Genomic DNA, 23,246 nt, shown 5'->3' with positions numbered 1-23,246 from the left:
CACCAGGGGAGGTTTAGGCTGAACATTAGGAAAAAAAATTTCATGTAAAGGGTCATTGGGCACTGGCAGAGGCTGCCCAGGGAGGTGGTTGAGACACCTTCCCTAGAGGTGTTTAAAGGACGGGTGGATGAGGTGCTAAGGGACATGGTTTAGTGCTTGTTAGGAATAGTTGGACTCGATGATCCTGTGGGTCCTTTCCAACCTGGTGATTCTATGATTGGTAGCATGAAAAGCAGGTGACTGCACAGTTGCTGCTTACACAGGGGTTGAACTGTTTCCTGAAACACAAATAATGGTTTTACTCTTTTTGACCAAAACCATGTTACTCTAGGACTGATCTTAGCTGGGTGATACCTTGGAGAAAGGCTAGAAGATGCTGTCAGTCAAAAACTCTCTGATTCTAATTCTCCCTCTAGGAAATTTATGGTGCCTGGGAGCAAAGGCGGATGCTTTGATGAACTGTGCTCCCTGCACTCAGTCACCACTGAGTGCAGTGGCACCAAGTCCTAGCTCACAGCTACACAGAGGGAGCTGAACTTATTGCAGGGGAAGATATTCTGCATGTTCTCCCACAGTATTAAAGTTACAACTTCACTTTTGAGAAGGTTACGGGTCTCCTCAATTAGCTTGCAAAAAGCAAGAGAATAGCTGTAATGGCCCATCACCTTGACCTTTTTTTGAAAAATTTCAACTCCTCTGTGGAAAGTTGTGTCAAATACACATTCTCCCCCTTAATCTAAAGGGAACACTGGAGCCCACATTTGTTTTTCCCATGTAACTTCCTTATTCTGCCTTCTGTGAGTGTAGTATTTGCTTTATATTATGTAGAGATGTCATGTCAGAGTAACAGTGTGCTTGCCTGAGACTGAGTTTTTTGAGATGTACAAGATGTAATTCTTAAATAGAACAATCTTCTGAATTTTAGAGCTTAAGTAACACCAAATCTATTTTGCCAGTTGAGTCATCAAATTCTGGTTTTTCACTAGAAGGGACATCCAGCCTGCTATTTGTTACCAAGTGACTCAGAAAATGGAAATGTGATTTCCATTTCCAAATCTGACAGGAGACAACCTCAGCAGCATTTGGCCCATACACGGGATTTCAGAAAGATCTCAGCTACAGAGGGGGATGTGCTCACATATTTAAGTACTTGCTGTGTGCTGTCAATCTAGGAACTGCACAGAAGTCAGAAGGGACTCGTACACAGAGGTTGAGGGATTCTGACGTGTGCTGAAAAAACTTGTGTTCAAGAATGTGGTCAGCTGCTTTGTCAGGAGCTGGAAGTTGTGTCTGTTTGGACTTCGGTTCTCTATCAAAATCCACAGTCCTATAAGCATCCAGAGAAGCACAGTGCAACCCAAGTAGAGGTAAATAACAGTTTTGGAGCTTGGGTTGTTGTGGGATTTTTTGTATTATTTTCCTTCCCAAGTTGTGTTGGTTCATCCTGCCTCAATGCAATGCCTTAACAGTACAAACACTGGGACTGTTTTAGTGTTTCTGTATTGGTGATGACTATTCATTTATATAACCTACCAGTGACAGTTGTGGGAAGTGGAAGGGAAGGCTGTGGAAACTCCGCAAGGAGTTTATCTAATTACAATGCAGGAGGGAACATCTGGAGGGGAGAATCAGCAATTGTTGTAAAAAACAGGCTGCTTCGTTTAACCACAATGAAGAAAGAATGGATTCACTGCTGAACACTTCACCACTGCTAACTTTCTGAAGCTGAAAACATGACTTAGGAAATGAGAACATTAGGAAGGCAGACCAGGTGATGCAAAGAGGAGAAGCTGAATTGTAATCAGAACAGTGAAGTTAGCATGATTTATGGCTCATGATTATTAACCTAATTGAATAAAAAATAAACAGCTGAGTTTTAATAATAATTAAAAAAAGCTAAGTTATAGAGCAAGGCCTTTAGAAAGTAAGAAAGCTTGGACAATGGCAAACAAAACCACAGTTTGTTATAATCATTAAAATAGCCATCCCAGATTTAAAAACATAAAACACGGATTCCAGAGGAAGTGAAAGCAGCTACAGAAAATACAGAATTTTAGTATTAAAGGTTTATTAAGTAATTCAGAAGAGAACCCTAGTGTCTCGAAGACTATTCTATTATTTTTCAAGACTGTACGCTTTCTATTGGTTATTGAATGGACTAAGGGAGAACTTAAAAATCAAAACATCAGTAAACATGGATGTCAAACTGAGTTAAGAAGAAATACTCAGTGCTGCAATAATATGCACCGTTGAAGGTAAACATTAATTTTTCAGTTAAGACGTCTGGTAATCAGTCCAATCAAGGGCACCACACAGTAAATATGTTACTTGCTGCTTTAGTGCCTTGAACTGTTTTTAGCTTACTCTATCCTTGGAGGAATTCCTGAGTTTGTTCTTGCATACTCTAAAGTAAAATTGCTCTTTCATGACAACTGAAATGGAAACAAATTACCTAGCAATTCCAAGAAAATAAAAGGTACAAATATATTAAGATGCCTATCTTATGAATCTCAAACACACATGACTTGAAATGTGAACCTTCTTGTCATGATGCAAGACCTTGCTTTCTAGTTAGATAGCAAAGCCTGCCACACTTGTAAATTCTGCACTGTTCCAGTTGATAATCAAATATCTTGGCTCCTTCAAATATCCTCCATAAATACTATTTGGCAGTGGTACAGGTAGTCAGTTATCCCTGAAAAACTACCTGATCATGTACTTAGATAACCACAAACCTGCTTGAGCAGTATAAATCCAGTTTTCAGTAGCTGAGTAGTATATGGGCACTGGCTTACAATAACAAAAGTCAAATGTTAATAGAAGTGCCAGCACAGTGATCTCCAACACTTTGAGTTCAATGAACACTAGTGAACAGCGTTGTACCTTTTTTACACCCCTGACCAATATCTGAGGATGCTGGAGAGGAGACAGGAAATGGCTTGTGTGCTCTCCATGCCAGAACCTCTTCTTTGGCCATCACTGAAGACAAACTACTGGGCTAGATGGACCATTTGATCTGACTGTTGGGCACTTGCATTCTTCAACCCTGCCTTCCAGCATAAGAATCTAGGCCTGGGACTATTGCTCTCCAGCATGACCAGAATGGTACTTGTTGCAGGATATCCAGCCAGCTGAGAAAGTCAATTTAATAAGTCATAGAATCATAGAATCACCAGGTTGGAAGAGACCCACTGGATCATCGAGTCCAACCATTCCCACCAATCTCTAAACCATGCCCCTCAGTACCTAATCCACCCGTACCTTAAACACCTCCAGGGAAGGCGAGCCTCCCTGGGCAGACCATTCCATTGCCTAATGACCCTTTCAGTGAAGAATTTTTTCCTTATGTCGAGCCTGAACCTCCCCTGGCGGAGCTTTCTGATACAGGCCAAGATGCCATTGGCCTTCTTGGCCACCTGGGCACACTGCTGGCTCATGTTCAGTCAGCTGTCAACCAACACTCCCAGGTCCTTCTCCTCCTGGCAGCTTTTCAGCCAGGCTTCATTACTTACTAAACTTACACAGGCTGTAGGATTAGTTGGAAAGAAACAGATTCAAGTGCATTTGTTCAGGTTCACCTTTTGTTTCTGTTCTTGCAGCTTAGAAGGACTATTCTCAGACTGCTGAAGTAGTACATAACTCATCTACTTTTTTTGACTAGCAGAACATGAAGGATCAGAAAGAATAATTTTAATCTTGACACTGATTTTTATCTTGTGCACTCAACAAAACATAACCTTATCAAGGAAGTTAGGGAATGGATAGCATTTAATAACACTATTTACAGAGAGCAGGTCCTATCTACAATGTTGTGATTTTTCTGATAAACATACCCTAAATTTTACCTAATCTAAGATATTAGTTGAACACAGCAGTTTAGTAAAGTCATGAGTCATTGAAGACATCTCAGGCATTCCAAATTAGTAAATATGCAACTCTTTGCAGAACTAATCTTTCCACCCTTCTCTGTGGTGTTTTTTAAATATATAAAAAAGTTCATATATTATCTCTAACTCTCAGCACTTAAAAATCAATATTTTTAAAATGTTTAAAACAGGCATAGTTGTTTTCTATCATCTTATTGTTTAGAAGCTCAGTAGGACTAACTGCAAAAGTATAGGCAATATAAATCAGTATTTAAATATATATTACATGTTTATTATGGGTGCAATTTTTTTTTTAAATTTACATTTTATGAAAAATCAGTATTTACAATTTTTGTAAGATAGACTTGTGTGCTCTAATTTACAGTCTGATGTAGTAACAACTCCTAAAAATTCAGACCCTTTAGAGTTCTGTTTACAAATTAATTTTCTTAGGAGGCAGCTACAATGGGTATTGTGGTATACACAAGCAAGAACCAGCTTGCTACATAAGATTTTTTTTGTCAGATAGCTACATGTACTTTTTACACTGTTTTTGAATTTCTTTACAGAGAGTCTATATAAACTTGTATGGCTTCAAAATTGTAACCTGCACCCAATGAAAATGTATGTATAATCACCTGAATGAAGGCTAGTTTAAAAGTGCTGAAACATAACTACTTCATTTAACTTAGAAATGAAAGTAATATTTGATTAAAGATAGCAATACAGTTTGGGTTTTTCATTAATAAAATATTGTCATGTTAAACACAGTTTGATTACAAAGCAGATTACAATTAAGATTCCAGTAAAAAGACTGTACCATTTTATGAGTTAGAAATTTAACATTCAATAAGATTAGCAAATTAAAATACAAATATCCCCTTCCAATGTACAGTACAGTATGTGCTTAGTGCTAACAATGGAACTCTCATCTACAAAAGTGTGTAGTATACATTAGAATTTATGGAGCCTCTATAAAGCTTAATTTATTTTAAAGCTGCAGCAGTCCAATTCATTACTGCTTTTGCATGAATTAGTTCAAGCACATTTAATTATTTTAACAGGAATTTGAAATAGATACTGGTATTCAAAATGCTTATATAAAGTTCCCATGTACAGATTATTGAATTATTTTTCCCCAATACTTTTGATTTCAGCATTGAAAAAACACTTGATAATACAATACATAGATGATTTTCTAAATTAGTGACTTGCTTTAAAAAATGTTACTAATGTGGCAAGCAGATTAGATGATAAAACAATATTGAAATTCATGGTTATATAAAAAATACAAACAACTAATACAAATGGCAGTACTTGTCATCCTGCTGCCATAAAATCCCCTTTAGAATTCCATTCCTCCTGAAGTACTATATTTACATTCACATCACACAACTCCAACAGCACTCAGTGTCCAAAGACTTGCAGTCAAAGTGAAGGGAAATGCTGTTTTCCTTCAAAAGTTTGCCTTTTACCATCTTCAGTAATTTTTCAGGATTTTCATCTTTGGTGACTTTAAAACTTTGAGATAGTAACTTTAAAGTCATGCATGGTGCATCTCCCTTTACTACAGCCACATTTATTGCAATTACCCCATCAAGAAGTAATCCAGTATTTTAAACCTTCTCCAAAACAATTTCCAGTTTTGCCAATCTGCCCTCTAAACAAATCCCAGTCAAAGGAATTTTTATGAAGTTGTGTGTATTATACAAACACTGTGCTTTCTTGATGAAGAGCCAAACTTTGAAAAAGGAAGTGAGGCATGTGAATACAAATCGGATAGGCACAGGCTCTTTTTAAAGGCACAAATGTTATGCAGTTCATATAAAAATAAATTAAATCTACAGCATTTATTCAAACAATCACAATGCCCATAAAACTTACTAACTGCAGAAGTAAATCTCTGCTGTCTTTTGCAATTTTGTAACAGATTGCACTTAGGAAAAAAACCCTATACGAAACAACTTACATGTTAATATTATATGGCACATGGGCAGAGTTACATTTCTTTTATACATCTCTAACTCAGCTGTTTTTGTGGTGTGAGTGGCTAGAAGAACTACATGAGACTTCCCCGTTTTCTTTAAAAAGAGGCAATCAAAGAATCTGAAAAATGAATATTTCCTATGGAAAGCTCAAATACTTTTAGCTTGCTCTCCTACACTTTTAGGTTTTAGTTTTTACAGTATAACATAAAATTTCATACTTCCGTTACAACTATGGATTACTATTTTGACTTCATCTATATAAATTTACTAAAATCTCAACAAATTTTCCGAAATATTTCAGTTGATAATTTACAGACAGTGTTGAAGTTAACTTCAGTGCTATTATAAAGTAATAAAAAGTTTGCAAAATGACTTTTAAAAGTGCATTTTCTGTTCTTTAGTTCAGCCTCAAAGTAGGGCAACATTTTGAAAAATTAATGCATGTTAACATAGTGTTTGAAAAGTAGAGAGGGCAGAGTGAGCTTCTTGCACTCTGTTGATCCAATGACTTCCACAGGTATATCAGCAGTCTGCCATATACCGTCCTGAAAAATAAAGGTAATTTTTTTGCAGTCAGCAGGTAAAATAGATGTTTTCGGTATTTAACTGAGCAACTATGGAAAATCAAGAAACCTGTGAGACAGTTTTCAGCCATGTTTTAGTGTAAAGTAACCATTAATGCATCACTGATTTAACAGTTTCATATTTTATAATGTAACGCTATAGATTACATAATACTAATTTGAATATATAAGCATATCAGTGTCTTACCAGTGGCAAATCTCTTCTTAAGGAGGGAAAGCCGATAGCCAGTGCCTACAAGCTCTACATCTACTCCTGAAAGGGTGCTTCCTTCACTAATGAATTGCACAGCAAGTGTTGCTGGTTTACTGGGTCCTTCTGAAAGTTCAAATTTTGCCCTGAGGGATCCAGAACCTATAAAAACAAGAAAACTGAAAAGCTTGTTGTTTTGCAAGAATAATACCACCCATAATTTTTAGTAGTAAGAAATGAAGTTTTTTTCCTAGTAGCAGTCTTACAAAAATTTTCAAGAGAGATGATAGTACAAGTCTATTTTTTCCAACACTCTGTTTAAGGCAGTGACTAGTGAATGATTTAAAGAGAAACAATACGCATTTCTGCAAGGTTATATAGGATGTGTGTGTGAAACAGCCTGGTAATCCTATATTACTTGAAATATCTAATTGGTCCTTATAATCATAATTTACGCTTGCTGGTCCTTAAGCACTTACTACCACCTACAGCACATGTAATACTTTTCATTAGTGGATTTGAAAGTCCATTGGAATATTCAAATATTGTTGTGATCTGCCTGGATGAATGTACATGAACAAAAATGTTGAAAGAAATTAAGCTGTACAGTAATTTGTACAGTAATTTGGTTTTTCTAATAAGGACAAGCTCTAATTCAATACTTTTCCCAAAAAAAATTCTGTTGATTTTTCAGAGACAATGGCGAGGTGTCACTTTGATTATATTATAAATCAGTTACAAAAAAAGTAATAGTTCAAACTTACTTTAAATGCAAACGCATTTGTGTAGCCAATGCAAGGCATTTAAAAAACACCGCACATTGTTAATAGTCTCTTTTTCTAGTTCTTAAGCAAGTCTTTTCTCATACTTGCAAAATATGCAGGGGAAAATGAGATTTAAGTAATTAATAATGAAATAATGGAAGTAGAGTATTTTTACTCCTTAAAAAACCTTGCTATTCTTAATCAATGGGAACTGATAAATGACAAGGAAATGTAGTAAGAAATGTTACTGGTGTAAAAACGGGAATTTATGAATGAAATTATTTTATGGAATGGCTTGTTCTTAATAAATTTGGCTTAAGGTCCATTTCATTACTTCAGTAGGTCCATGGAACTTCCACTTGAAGTATGGAAGCTCATATATTCAAGTGTTTGAAAATTTGTTCACTGTTTTAGCTGTCTGCAATTGACAGCTCACATAATGTACTGAACCATTAAAAACCCTCAAAACATGTTACCACCCTGTGCACCAGAATAAAGACTACTTCAAGAGATTTGTCCTAATATTTACAATGTTTATTCAATTTCTCCTTTTGCTTTAGTAACTGTAAGACCAGCTTAAATACAGAATTGTGAGTTCTATGTGTTTATATTCAAAGAAAAGGAGAAGAAAAATGGTGGGAAGAGAAGGGAATATAGCAGAACCAGCCCGCAAGTGTGCTGAACACATAGAAAATGCAATCCACATCACTGGCAGCCCATTTATGGTGCTCTGAAAGTGCACAGCAGCTCTTCATTTGGCTATATTTGTATGATTTTTTTCTTATACAAGAAGGTCCACAATTTGAAAAAGGGGAAAAAAGGAAAAAGAGGGCTATTCCTATGTAATAATAGTGTAAGGCAGATGGCAAAGAACTGTGAGGTTGGCAATGATCAAGTCCACCAGACTACGGCAATAACCTTTGTCACATCAAATTCTCTCTGATTTTGTTTGATGATGATCACAACTTTGCAGCCTTTGAAGGACAGAAGATGTCTTCCTTTTCTAGACTTGTGGTTTCTGTATTAAGCCAGTTGTATTTACAAGCAAATGAGTGCTTTCATAATGTCCTTCATTAAATTCTTAGCAGGGCTAAACTACTCCTTTTCACATTAACTTCTCCATAGAGGCTTTGAAGATGACACAGATGCCTCCCTTTGGTCCCTGTTTTTCCGATTCATAAGAATATTGCATCTGGAAAGACTGAAAGGGCTGTGATATCAACTGGACCTCAAGGAAATGCTATGAGGCGGAGGACAACTACCGGTACCTTACCAAATGATATAGAAATTACCATTCTGAGTGGTATGCACAGATCCTTTTTTTCCCTGGAGTTGTATATGGTCTAAACAAAGACCCTTAAAATACTGGTCAAGGATCACATATTGTTGAGCCTATCTCAGCATAGGATTTTTGGATCTTTTTTTTTTTTCTTCCTCCTAGTTCTTTCACTTAACTCTTTCTACTTTATTTCAATTGTGTGAGTGTGAAAAGACAAAGGTGTTAAACATATTCCTCTTCGAACAACTGCTTACTTCCAAATAGCGTTGATGTAATAATTTCTTACCTAGTCTAAACTCTACTTTAGGGCGACTAATTGCTCTCAAGGGGCTTCACTATTTTTCCTTTTACAGCTAATTAATAAATTTATATTTTACATCTCACTGTTAATGGAATCTCTTTGGAGGAAATTCATTGAGAAGAAAGTGAACTGGTAAACAAGATACAGGAGAACACCTATGATCAGGGTGTAGACACTAAAACAGTTACATTTTTAGTGTTACAATTTTTTTGTGCAAGAAAACAAAACAAGAGTTACACTTGCCTCCATTCTCAGACTTCTCTGAAATGCTAGATATTTTCCAATATGCTTTCATCTGGTCTGCATTCCTGTAAAAGAACAGTAGGTCTGTTATAATCACCAATTTTTAGCACATTATTTCCATAGATTTGCCCTGGTATGTTACAGATATCTCTAAATGAAGGTTTATAAAAATACTTAATCATTTTAAGGTAAGTTTGTGGACAACTATACAAACTAAACAGGAGAAAGAGAAGGTTGCTGCCTCAGAGCAGCAGAGCTCAGACATACATACCATCTTTTTCTACAGTTAATGCTGTCCTGTGTAAGGGAACAGGGTATGCCTATTTGCTGGTGATGGATCAACTCCACAACTCAAAATCCTCTGTAGTTTCAAAGGCTAAGGACAGGCCAAACACCCTGACAGCAGCTTGAAACCTGTGCTTTTGCGCTTCATGATGATGGTACAAGGGGAAGCAATGTTGATTGCTGCCTCTTATGTCAGATTCCTGACAGCATGAATTTTGTTTCATTTCTGTTCTAGTAAAACTCATTGGTGTAAGTGATGCAGGGTTTAAGTTAACTTTCGACATTGTAAAGGAGCACAAAAGGGCACCAACCACCACGGTTTTTAAGCTGACATGGCATTTTAACTCCTGGAGCACTTCGCAGTAGTACCATTAAGGGAAAGTAAAGCTGAATGGCATAGAGTGCTGATAGGTTTGAAGTCACTTTTGGCATTGGTGTAGCAGGAGTGAAATCCTCACACAAGTAGCACAGATGGTAGTGGTTACATGCAGGAGATCAAGTTATAAAATATTTATTCAAAAAACCCAAACACCAATTCACTAACCAAATAGTTGACTGTATTTTTTATGATCAGCTTTCCAGGTGACTGCATAAGTGAAAGAGAGAATCTGGGCTCAAGTCCCTTAATTTGACGAATCTATAATGAAACCATCACTGAGTCTTTCTTGGTAACAGTAGGTGTTCTGGGTGGGTGTTCCTGCTCTCGCTCTGGCTTCCTTACAGAGAGGCTTGGGGAAGAAGCCTGAGCAAGGAATCTGGCTTCACCAGACACTCTAGTCATCTTGCACAGACATGATACTGAACCTGCCCTTGCTCAGAATAAGCTGAAGGTGATTCACTTAGAAGTATTGCTTCCTTGAAATATGAAGTCAAGAAGATTCAGTCTTGCCAGTTCGGGTTTTTTCCACCCACTTAAAATGATACTGTATTACTACTTTATACAATTAACACACTTACAAGTATTGCCTCCAGAAACATGAGAACTAATCTGATAAATGCATCAGGTTTATTTATCTTCTGATCATTGCTTCAGAAGGTAAACTGATGTGTAAGTTACACAGTTAGCAAAGCTTGACTTCCTTCAACTTGGTGCTCTTTGCCCTCTTGGGCAAACACCACAACACAGCCCAGGAGTTACATTACAGCTGGGCAAGTAGCTACATGTTGCCAAACCACAGGCACAGTGGTTGAATTCTGCTCCCTTTTTGTTCCAAAGATGTACTGATCTGCCCAGTTCCACTACGTTCTGCTTGTTTTCACAAACATGGAAAAACATCATTACCTGAGATCTGTGTCTCGCTTTCAAGTACTACTCTAAACACAGGCTTTGAAAGTGGGGGCAGGTAGTTTCTAGTCAGATAATTATCTGCATGATGCTTGAAAATGAGAGACAGAGCTACTGGGCTTATGAAGACCTCCTCCTTACTGAGGTTTGTTTTAAAACCATTTCAATTACAAGATAATTTCTAAGCTAGAACCATAAAGAAATCTTTTTAAGAACTGTATTTCCTTTACTGTCTCTATAAGATATATATATGGATATATTTATACACAAGACCTGTTTTTTTAACAACAAAGATATTTGTGTTTCAAATTACCGTATTAAAAATGTTGATCCTCTCTATTAGCCAAGAGAAAGTGAATACTGGCTATTTCATAAAGTCTTGTATTATTACACAGTTGGAATGGGTACATATTTTGTCACTGAAAATGCAAATTGGCTTCACGTGAACTGTTTTGGACAAGAAAATGTTTTAAACATCTGATATTACACATTTTATCACAAAAAAGAAATCACTTGTTTGTTCTAATGAATATTTTCAGACTGTCTATGACACCAATGCATACACTGAAATCAATCTGAAATAATAAAAATAAAAGGACTAGTATTACCATTTTGCAGGTGGAAGTGACTGCATGTTTGTTACTCCTCCATCTACTGGTACCACAACCTGGACATTAGACAGCACACTAGGAACATTCATGGACTCTGGATTGTACTTGTAGTCCACTCTCACTTCAGTAGTGCTGGTATTACATTTCCAGTAAGTTGCAAGATTCAAGGGAGTGGACTGGATGCCATTTGAAGACACCTGTAAAACAGCAAATCATTGAAAGCAACTGAATTAAAATATTTCTCTTTTGGGCAGAATTAGGGAATGATGGTAACAAATACAACTAAACCCTGAAAAAAATCAAGAGAACAGTTGATGTCTGAGTCCTTAATCACAGAATTCTGAAGACTGTTGCAGCCTAAAGCAATTCCTGTTCTTTTAATTTTAAATTAAAATAATTAAAAAAAAGTTTTAAACTCCCTCCGGCCCTTGAGGCTTCTTCCTGTTCTGGCTTTTATAAGTCAAAATAGTTTTGTTTTAGTCTTGTGTTTTGCCTCACATAAGAAACATGCTTGTGGCAAAACTACTTCATCTTCAACAGCTGTGTGCCATACCAATTCAGCTGCCCAAGCAGCCAGCAAAACAGTTCTTACCTATTCAAAGCATTCTTTTCCTACAGCAGGAGTGTTGGATGCTGCTCCTTCCGTAACCGAGCTTGTCCTACCACCCTGCTGCATTTCTATCACCTTCCTAGTTTACTTGAGGAGCCTTCTGTGTCCTGCTGCCCCCTCTCAACTATCCTTGGCAATCCAGAACCTTCCTATCTGCCAGGGTTTCTACATGCCAATGCCTCATTTTTCCCCGACAGTAAAGATATTAAAGAGATGTCACTCTTCAACAGTACTCATTTCTGCAATCCAAATAAATATTTTGTTCCTTTCACCTTTCTCAGGAATTCTGTATACCTAACATGCTTTTTATAGATTCAGTATACCAAAATTTTAAGTTATATTGGGAAGATCTGGAAACTACAATGATATTAATAGCTAGATGTACAGGTTCTTTGGGGTTTTGATGTGGACAATTGTCTCATTTCAATGTAGTCCTGTTCTCAATTTGAGGTGAGTCTGTCTGTCTTGAATTTTCACAACTTTTTTTTTTTGACAGCAATAATATCTTCGCACAGATTCACAGAATAATTGAATTTGGAAGGGACCTCTGGAGGTTATCTGGTCCAAACCCCATACTCAAGTAGGGCCACTTTAAGTCGGCTGCCTAGGGCCATGACCATACAGCTTTTGAATATATCCATGGATGGTAACTCCTCAGCCTCTCTGGGGAACCTGTGCCAGAGCTTGGTCACCCTCACAGGAAAGAAGTGTTTCTTTAAGCTCACAGGGAACTTCCTGTGTTTCTATTTGTGTCCACTGCCTCTAGTCTGGTCACTGGGCACCAATGAAAAGAGCTTGGCTCCACCCTCTTTACACCCTCCCTTCAGGTATTTATATACATTGATAAGATCCCACTCGAGCCTTCCGTTCTGCAAGCTGAACAGGCCCAGCTCTCTCAGCTTTCCTTGCGGGAAAGATGCTCCAGACCCATCACCATCTTTGTGGCCCTAGTATGTCCATGTCTCTTTCACAATGGACAACCCAGAACTAGACAGGAGCAGCTTCACCACTGCTGAGTAGAGGGGAAGGATCCCTTCTCTTGATCAATTAACAATACTGTGCCTAATGCAGCCCAGAAGACCATTCGCCACCTTTGCAGCAAGGGCGCGTTATTGTCTCATGTTCAGCATGACATCCCCAGGACCTGCAGGTCCTTTTTTTTGCCAAGCTGATTTCCAGCTGGGTGGTCCCCAGGATATATCAATGCATGGGGTTGTTCTGCACCAGGCGCACTACTACTTCTTGAAGTTCAGAGTCCAGAGAAGAGCAACGAAGCTGGTGAGGGGGCTGGAGAGCAGGTCTTATGAGGAGCAGCTGAGAGAGCTGGGGTTGTTTAGCCTGGAGAAGAGGAGGCTGAGGGGAGACCTCATTGCTCTCTAGAACTACCTGAAAGGAGGTCGTAGAGAGGAGGTTGCTGGCCTCTTCTCCCAAGTGACAGGGGACAGGGCAAGAGGGAATGGCCTCAAGCTCCGCCAGGGGAGGTTTAGGCTGGACATTAGGAAAAAATTTTTTACAGAAAGGGTCACTGGGCACTGGAACAGGCTGCCCAGGGAGGTGGTTGAGTCACCTTCCCTGGAGGTGTTTAAGGCACGGGTGGACGAGGTGCTAAGGGGCATGGTTTAGTGTTTGATAGGAATGGTTGGACTCAATGATCCTGTGGGTCTCTTCCAACCTGGTGATTCTATGATTCATGATATCCTGTCAGCCTATCTCTCCAGCCTGTTGAGGCCTCTCTGGAGGGCAGAACGACCCTCTGGTGTATCCAGGGGTCCCTCCGAGCGTGGTGTCATCAGCAAACTCGCTGAGTGTACACTATACCCCACCATCCAGACCATTAATGAATACGTTAAATGGGACTGTAAACTTAGTATTAACCCTGGGACATACTGCTAATTCCTGGCATCAAATTAGACTTCATGCCAGTGACCATTACCATTTGGGCCTGCCCATTCAGCCAGTTTTCAATCCATCTCACCGTCTGTTTACCCAGCCTGTACTTCCCCAGCTTCTCTATGAGGATGCTATGGAAGGCAGTATCAAAAGCCTTCCTAAAGTCTATGTAGACAATATCCACTGCTCTTCCCTCATCTACAAGGCCAGTCATTTCATCAACAAAGTTTATCAAGTTGGTCAAGCATGAATTTCCCTTGGTAAATCCATGCTGATTACTCCTGATAACCGTCTTGTCCTGCATGTGACTATAAATGGTTTCCAGGATGTTATGTTCCACTATATTGTGGTAGGTGAGAAAATAATTTGTTCTCATATATTACACATCACCAGCTGCAGCATCCAAAACTTATGCAATTACAAAATCAAGGAGAGTATGATTACAAACTCAAACAAACACCAATAAAACCTCCTAAATTCAAGGAAAATTTGTCTTTGCTAACAAATTCCTCAAGTGTTTTTATGCTTGCACACACGAATTCACAGGTCATGAATCCTGGTCATGAAGCATAGCAAATTGCACTAGGCCTGGGCAAAGCCTATGCACTGTAAACAGTGACATACTCAGAAGTGGTCTTGATTAGTTCATATGCATGGTAGCAGGCAAGAACAATTTTTTAATTTCTGTGTAGACAGGAAATCTGCCAGACTTCCTTAAAAAATTCCAAAGGGGGGGGAAAAAGGTGTTTACCTGATACTTTAAAACATCCACATTGTAGTAGGATGCAGATGGATTTTGCTCTGATAATTTCTTGAGGTAGACAGTTATAGCTTGCATGTTCATCCAAAAATCCTTAGTACTGGAGTCACTTTGTGACTGATCACTACAAAGAAAAATAAAGGTCAGAAGGCAAAACTGAGTTGTATTATTTTGGATGTATAAAAATTATGATAAGGTCTTTCCACTTTTATTTCAGGCACAAATTTGTACTAATGCTTTATAACATGTAAATTTATCTTCCTAGATATTAAGACAAATTAACTGTTTGTTGAATCTCATAAAAATTCTCCAACCAGGCTATGGAGCAGTGAGTTTCCTCCACTGATGATCACAAGATGGAGTTAATGCTGAATTTGGATTTTACATTTAATAAAACACAATGTTAATACAATTAGGTACTGTGAGGATGTGTGGGAGGTAGGAATTAAAGTGTGATTTGAAAAGGAACGTTATCCCATTTTAAATAAATCTTTAAATCATAATTAGCTTGGATTATGACACAGCTTCACTAATGCACTCTATTAAGATTTGTGCTGCCCTCTCTACAAATATATGAAAGTAAGCTCTCGAAAATTTTTCACTTAATTTTCAAATTAATTTAATAACTGATTCTAATATACTTAATAGTTGCATTCAATCTTAGTAACCATTTATTATGCCACTTCTATAAGCAGCTAAGACCACACATGACCACAGAAGCAAAATCCTGTCTGGGGGCTACAGGAGCATAGTGTTCTGCAGATCAAGAATGTTTTCAGCTCTCGTTGCATGAGGTTAATTTTTAATAAGGATGAAGCTTGCAAGAAAACTGATTCAAAAGCAAAATTAAAATCACTTAAGAATCAAAGAGTTCCTCTGAATGCCTGTGAATACAGTGAGGAACTGCATCCATCGCTAAGGAGGAGTACAAACTGCACCTGCAGAGTGAAAGCTGACAATAAGCATGTAGAACACAGTAAATATGACCACAGTGTGCTGAATGTCCTGGAACAGTGACTTCTATACCAGTAATCTGTCCAATTTACTTGGAATTTAGTTCTCAATACACTGTTGGGATTAATGAAATTTGCATTTTCAGTAAAATATATAAACGCTTACATATATCACTACAGAGGGCTCCACAACTTACATAACTGGACCTAGTAGTAAAATCTTTCTGCTGCTCCACAACCAAGTACAATTTGAATCAGCAGTTCTGATGTCAACACAAATATAACTCTCACTGAGAACTTTAATGTCTATAAATACCAGGCAAATTATATACGATGAAAAGTCAAATTATTATCATATGGCTTTAACTTCATAAATAACCACTACAGGCACCCTTTCTAGTTAAAGGTGAAGTGTTACAGCGCTCAGACAAGAATATTGGACATTTTCACTTTTTTCAAAATTAGACTGTTTCAGTATAATTCACTCTGTCAGATATAGCTCTGCTAACATTTCAGTTATAGTTTATCACAACAAAAAGTGACTAAATTTAATTTTGTATGAATCATGCATTACATTAAATATGAACGACTGAAATGAAATTAAATAGAATGGATGCATATGTTTTGATTATTTATTACAGTAATGGAAAAAAAGAGCATCTAAAAGCATTTAATGTTTTCAAATAATTTCTCCAGTAAGTGAAATGGAAACTGTTCAGCTGAAACAGATCTCTGCTAAATAATTACAGCTTTTATAATTGTTGTTTTAAAAACGTCCAAGCACTGTGATTTCAACAATTATCCCACTCAATCAGCAGCTTTTTTTCTTAAGAATTGTCCCAAGCATGCTGCTACACAACTGAGAGAAAACTGAGGTGAACAAGATTAATTCAGAAAACTGAACAATGTGTAAGCAAATCAACAAGACTGTAGAGAATTCTGATTTACACATACAACAACTCACATTTTACAAATCACGTAGTTTACTATTATATTGAAAAAAATACAAAACCTGTATACTAGTTGTGCATTTGGAAGAATCTGCTCTAGTTTGTTTGTATTCTTTACCCTGAAGCAGAGCACAGCTGGAGATGGGTTGCTGGTGAAGACTTTAATAATCCCACTTGGGAATGATACTGTCATATCACCAGTAATCTTCACAATGCATCTAGAAGAGAACGAAAACATCAGTTTCATTGCAACTCATTAACTGCCTAGCTTTAATACTAATTTTAAAGCATCACTGAACTTTAACAATCTGATGAATTGAATTAAAAACAGAAAAATCAAATGAAGATCATGTGGCACTGCGACAATCACTTTCAGCTTTGACATTAAATGAAATAAGTAAATTAAAAAGTTTAGCGAGTTAAGCATACAGTAGCCTTTGCGGATACTTTTCAGTCTTCGAAAACATGACAGGACAGTGCTTAGGCGAGGCCTAAGCAGCATAGCAAGGGATGTGACAGAGGGAATGAGGTGCTTCTAGCTGTCCAAATTTACACGTAGCACCTACCCAACTGTGATAAAAACCCTTCTCATTTTCAGTGTTTTCAGGGAACACATATTTGTAAAGCAGTAATATACGAACTTCTACCAGAATTCAGGCCAAGAGATAGCAATGAGCCGCTGTTGTCACTTATAACAGGGAATAAAACCCTTTGAATCCCCCTTCTAACGTATATACATTTTCCCCCAAAACATTAAAAGTAAAACCAGTGTGTTTTCTTACTATAACTTATTACATGTAAAACAATTCACTATTTTAACTAACTTTGTGGGATCTGCTCCTTTAAAGTAGGCGTTAATGGATTCAGTAAGGGCTACTGCAACAGGCAAGGTGTCCTGGTTTCCAAGGCTGACAGGGCTGGGACCACGTGAAACACCTAGAATACATACAGCGTATAGGTTTAATGTTCAAAAAGCTTGACAATAGATTTCAGAAAGGTTGACGACACCTGTAATTTTCACAAGAGTTACCACCATCAAGGTCAGAGCAGCAATGTGCAGCATTACTTGAAAAGTGTGTAGAAAAGTACAAACATAGTACACCACAATTGTACCATGAAAACACTGCTTAGCAGCCTAAGAAAACAGGACTATCAGTATGATATAATGACAATGGACAGACGCAAGGAAATACATACGAGACAGAAGAACACTGCATTAAAATGGCTACTCATGAAAGTGAAGTCAACAGATCCAAAGGAAATCAGACACTGACAAGAACATTAAAAAAAAAATCCCTACTGTATGCTTATTGTATGGAAAAATGTATGATAAAATGGTCACAGAAATGCAAAGAATTCACTTAGACTATATGTGAACTTAAATGCCAATACATTGATACCACCCTACAGAAGTGAACTCTTGAACACACTTGTAACCGTTTCAGCCAACAAAGACTACAATTCCCAAGCAGAAATTGTTGGAGAAGCCTTCATGAATACCTGTACCAACACAACACAGTTCCAATGTATAGCTATAAAAAACAACTCAGGCCTCATGCTGAGAGTTTTTGAAGCGTGTGTATACAAATTGACAAAACCTAATGTCGTGGAAGTTTTCTTTTCACCAAATTTCTACATGTGTACTGAATATAAAAGCCTGTACCAGAAGTTCTGTCTTTTTATTAGTGCAGCATAGTGGAGAGCATCTTCCTAATTTTTTGTACCACTTCTGAAATGGCCCATATCACTTAATATTATCTATCACAAAGGAGACACAAACTTTTTGTTTCATAAGCAACTTTTCTTTCATAACATACAGCAGAAACAAAATGATTCTGTATAATATTGCTCAAGGCAAACTAATCCTATTTACTCTAAAACAGTGGCTATGGCTTCTGAACACTTTCAGAAGTGGAAAGGAATTTGGAACCTTGTTCCTTCCTCACAGATGTGATGATTTCTTGCCCAAGGTAGGAAATTTTTCAGTGTCATAAAAAAAACCTTAGTGCAACATTAAGACCTCCTGAGATCACAAGTGATAGTCTAGTAGCCAGCATCATAATATTCTGTTCATCTATGAATTTCTGGGATGGACAAAATATTATGATGATGGCTACAAACCACTGATTTATTTATTTTTCAAAATGAATAGTAGGTTGTTTTTATTTATTCTTTCAGATAACATATTGGTCATGTTTCCAAAATTTTCTTTTCATCTATGAATTTCTGGGATGGACAAAATATTATGATGATGGCTACAAAACACTGGTTTATTTATTTTTCAAAATGAATAGTAGGTTGTTTTTATTTATTCTTTCAGATAACATATTGGTCATGTTTCCAAAATTTTCTTTTCATCTATGAATTTCTGGGATGGACAAAATATTATGATGATGGCTACAAAACACTGGTTTATTTATTTTTCAAAATGAATAGTAGGTTGTTTTTATTTATTCATTCAGATAACATATTGGTCAGAGGGGTGCAACACCACTCATATGAGGAAGGCTGAAAGACTTGGGGTTGTTCAGCCTGAAGAAGAGAAGGCTCCAGGGAAACCATACTGTGACCTTTCAGTACTTAATGGGGGCTGATAAGAAAGATGGAGACAGGCTTTTTAGCAAGCCCTGTAGCAATAGGACAAGTGGTAATGGTTTTAAACTGAGAGAGGGTAGATTTAGATTGGATATAAGGAAGAAATTTTTTACAATAAGGGTGGCAAAACAGCGGAACAAGTTGTCCAGAGACATGGTATATGTCCTCATGCCTGGAAGCGTTTCAGGTCAGGTTGGACTGGGCTCTGAGCAATCTGATCTAGTTGAAAATGCCGCTGCTCATTGCAGGGGTGGCTGGACTACGTGACCTATGAAGGTCCCTTCCAACACAAACTATTCCATGATCACATGAATGGATGCAGCACTAAGGCTGCCTGGGTATTTTACTGTCTCTTACCCACAGTTTACTGAGTAACAACAAACTATTGTACAGCAGATAAAAGATTACTCTGTATTAAATACACGAGATTGCTTACAGATGTATAAATTGTTTTAAAATCTTTTACTAATAATGGCCTTGTGTTTATTTTTATATTGATATTTGAAAATCATGCAGAATAATGAAAATATATAAATTATATCCCTATTGGTAAAGGACAAATACTGATTTCTTAACTCAAGAGCAAAATTTATTAGGAATAATAATGCTGCTTTTACCTTTTCTGGCAACAGCAAAGCAAATATATATACACACACACACACTGCTCTGAGGTGTATTTGAGGGACTACAAATGAGAGCTTCTCTCTTATTTGTTCAGCCCCCACTGTTTGTTGCCCTTTGATCCATAAAAATCTATGCATTCTCTTGAAAAACAATAAATTAAAACAAACATAAGTGCTTAACCTAACTCTGGAAGTCATTGTTTTGTTGTATTGCTGTTGAAAATACAGTGCAATGCAGCGATATCAAGTTTCAGGACCTTCCACGCCTGCTGCGAGCTCTCAGAGCTCTCACCTCAGGCTGCAGGCCAGATCGCAGATCACAGGTTCAGTTCTAGCACCTTCAGCCATGTCAGCAAAGCTGCCTTTGGTGCCCTGCTGCTGACACAGCCCCAACCGCAGTCAACAGCCCCCTGAGCCGTGCTGACACAAGAACTAGTGACACAACCATGTGAACAGTTGCACTGACACACTTGAGGAGGTTGCCAAACTGCAGATAATAGACTGCATCACTGGTCATAAAAAGGGCAAATAAACAAACTTGATCAAAAGTGTTTAGCTCAATTTAAGAAAATATAGCCAGACAATTTTAATATTAGCTAAACAGCTGTCAGGAAAATAATTTTTAAAAAAAACTATATTATGTGTATCTTCAAAGATCTGCGTTATATGGAAATACAGAAACATCTTTACCTACTTTTCTTAAGAGAATAAGATTTGTCAAAGTAAAAATATATTCACTTTACTTGTAAGAAAGTAGTAATGACATACTCAAGAAGTAAGATCAAGTTTAAGCTTGTTTTGGGGGGCAACAGACAGAAGATTGTGTTATAGAAAAGCGGCTTTATCTAGTTTTGGTAATTTCAGCAACAAATAACTTCTTAAGTAGTTGACCTTTCAAGTGACTTGTGTCTGCCAGATACCAAAAACAGCTGGAGAAACTTGTTTTGAAAGAAATAAAATATTATTAGGTGTAATGTATTAGGATGATTAGTTAACATGTAAATCTACTTTGAGTACAATACCTGGTGCTGTCTCACAAAGCTTTTCAATTGTAGGAAGATTTCCAATCAAAAGATCATCCTCTATTACATTTAAATGAAACAAAACATTGCAAGGAAACAAAATATTTCAAGCAGAAATATGTTAAAAAACTAAATATACATAAAAATGCTTTGCAAATTAGAATAATGCTAAAGCATAAAAGAAATATTCAGTTATGCATGCCTTTAAGTTTACTTGGATGATGATAATTAGAGTCAGCTCTCTGTTGTTACTAATGGAGTAAGGGAAATACTGGACTGTACAAAAGTAAAAAGTATACAGACAGTAGTGCGGAGTATACTCTCACGCCCCAAAGTTACTCAGCCTTCTGCACTGTCCTTTACCAGCTCCTTAGGACCATTTAAATGATACAGACAAGTGCAGATGATACTGGCCTCATTTATTTTCAATAGGCCAATTTAACAACCACGTCAAACCTTGGTGTCAGCACACACCTCCTTACCTCCTCCCTCACCTCACGATTTCACTCTGTCATTGTGTCCAACAACACATATACTCAGAGCTGATGCTACTGCCACCAACTTCTGTTTCCTTGCCACTAGTGGATTTTCGCAACCAAAACATCAGTCATCTTTCTGTGATGCTTCTCAGCATTTTGGAAACTGGTGGAGAGTGAACTGTAGCAGCTAAGGCTGGGCAGCCCTTACTGTAACAGCTTTGGTCCCGCAGAGGATGGAAACAGCTGCACTACTTTAAGCTCAGAACTCCCACTAGTAGCTCTGTAGGTGCTCGCCTCGGTGAGGAATTGTTGGCACCAGTGACATTCACAGATCAGTGAGTGTCTCAAGCATCTGATTTAACTTGGGACTAAAGTGGTAACAGTGCTTAGGAATAACGTACTTCAATTCTGCTAAAGGAGAAAAGTTAAAATGTCTTAAATAAAATGAAACAAATCCCCCTAAAAAGCCTTCCTTTCATTTTCTAAAGCTGAGGGACTTTGCTTTATAAACATGAGAAAATCTGAAATTAGTCACAACAAGTGATGACTAATTTGCTATTAATCTTCTTTTTTCTTAGCTTGTTTGTTTTGCTTTTAGTAAACATCTCTGTTTAGCTTATACACTTCACTAACTTGAAGAAAAAGAAGCATTAGTTTCATTTTTTTTGAAACCACAATAGCAAGGCAGCAAACAAAATATAAAGAACATAGAAGAACTCTATTTTGTGAACAGTCATATTCATTCAAATTTATCAGTATCCCAAAATATTTCTGCACCTATACAATAACATCTTCTGAACAAATACATGCTAACATGTTGTCCTTCATTAATAGATAAACAGCATACCAACGAAGAATTAATAGAATAATAACTTTGAAAAATATTTCCCTAACAAACATGCCATAAATGGATCTACAGTCTAATCTAATGAAACCTACTGCCTATCTCTTAGTGTCATTTAGAAACAGGTATTGCATGAAGTACCTACACCGGACTCACATATGGAATGACTAACTCGAATTCATGTTTTTTTCTAGCTAGTAGAACCTAATGCTAGTTCTAAAATAAGGTAAGATAGTTAATTTAACTTACCAACTGTAGGTGTATTTGCTGCACTGAGAGAAGCAGAAGAGGATATTGAGGAAATGCTCTCTGCACGTGCCAAGGGAGCTGCAGGTGGTGGACTTGAGTTAGAGGTCAATGGAGGGCTGAATGGCCTGGGCTAAACAAAAAAGAATACAACAGTATTACACAAAATGGTTTTAAAAAGATGAAGAACGATTATAAATAGAAAAGTTCTTCATTTCATGCCCCAATGAATTTCATAGTGTTTCTCAACATAGTTCCTTTAATGCTTTATCTATCCTAGTTTTTAGTTCGAAACAGAGAACCCACATTTTCCATTGGAATCAATTCCATTTATTTCACAGGTTATCATTACTAATTTTTTGCCTGGGTAGTTAAGTCTAACATGTTTGATTATGTAGGAGCCTGTCAATAATTGTGCTATAACACTGTAGCAGAACCTAAATCTACAGCCATGTGTATGTGTGCAGCAAATGTGAATTTACAGGGCTAAAGGAGAGCTACTAACAGACTGGAAGCGAGTCCAGCAGAGGGCAACTGAAATAGTTGGGACTGGAGCACATGAAAGAGGGGACAGGCTGAAAGAACTGGGTTTCTTCAGTCTGGAGAACAGACGCCTAAGGAGGGATCTGCTAGCAGTCTTTCACTAGCTAAAAGAGACTAAGTACAAAGAAGGTGGAGTCAGGCTGCTCTCAGAGATGCAAGAGATACAGCAAAGGAAATTTCAGCTGAAGTTAAGGAAAAAATTCCTTCTTGTAACACTGCGTTTAAACCTTGGGATAGGTTGCCCAAAGAGACAGTAGTATCTCCCTCTCTGGAGATTTTCAGAACTCAGCACATCCCTGAGCAACTTGATGTAATTTTGAAGTCAGCTCCTCTTT

At 37.4% G+C, this 23,246-nt stretch overlaps 1 protein-coding gene across 5 annotated transcripts in view; it reads right to left on the bottom strand.

The window, feature by feature from the left end:
* Positions 1–3,507: 3,507 nt before the first annotated feature.
* Positions 3,508–23,246, bottom strand: part of FCHO2 (FCH and mu domain containing endocytic adaptor 2) — a 91,774-nt gene continuing 72,035 nt past the window's right edge. For 2 of the 5 annotated variants that reach the window (XM_069881124.1, XM_069881126.1), the window contains 9 exons: positions 22,372–22,501; positions 20,800–20,859; positions 17,384–17,495; positions 16,622–16,777; positions 14,648–14,780; positions 11,394–11,593; positions 9,216–9,280; positions 6,626–6,790; positions 3,508–6,399 (listed from right to left, as the gene is read on the bottom strand). In XM_069881124.1, coding sequence (XP_069737225.1) covers positions 6,377–6,399; positions 6,626–6,790; positions 9,216–9,280; positions 11,394–11,593; positions 14,648–14,780; positions 16,622–16,777; positions 17,384–17,495; positions 20,800–20,859; positions 22,372–22,501 — 1,044 coding nt within the window. In that variant the 3' untranslated portion in view covers positions 3,508–6,376. Of the gene's footprint in view, positions 6,400–6,625; positions 6,791–9,215; positions 9,281–11,393; positions 11,594–14,645; positions 14,781–16,621; positions 16,778–17,383; positions 17,496–20,799; positions 20,860–22,371; positions 22,502–23,246 lie in introns of those variants that run through there. The other 3 variants (XM_069881125.1, XM_069881127.1, XM_069881128.1) reach the window with 2 other exon arrangements.

The sequence above is a fragment of the Phaenicophaeus curvirostris genome, chromosome Z (assembly GCF_032191515.1).
Source record: "Phaenicophaeus curvirostris isolate KB17595 chromosome Z, BPBGC_Pcur_1.0, whole genome shotgun sequence".
Taxonomy (NCBI): domain Eukaryota; kingdom Metazoa; phylum Chordata; class Aves; order Cuculiformes; family Cuculidae; genus Phaenicophaeus; species Phaenicophaeus curvirostris.
This window is presented reverse-complemented; position numbering and strand designations above follow the sequence as displayed.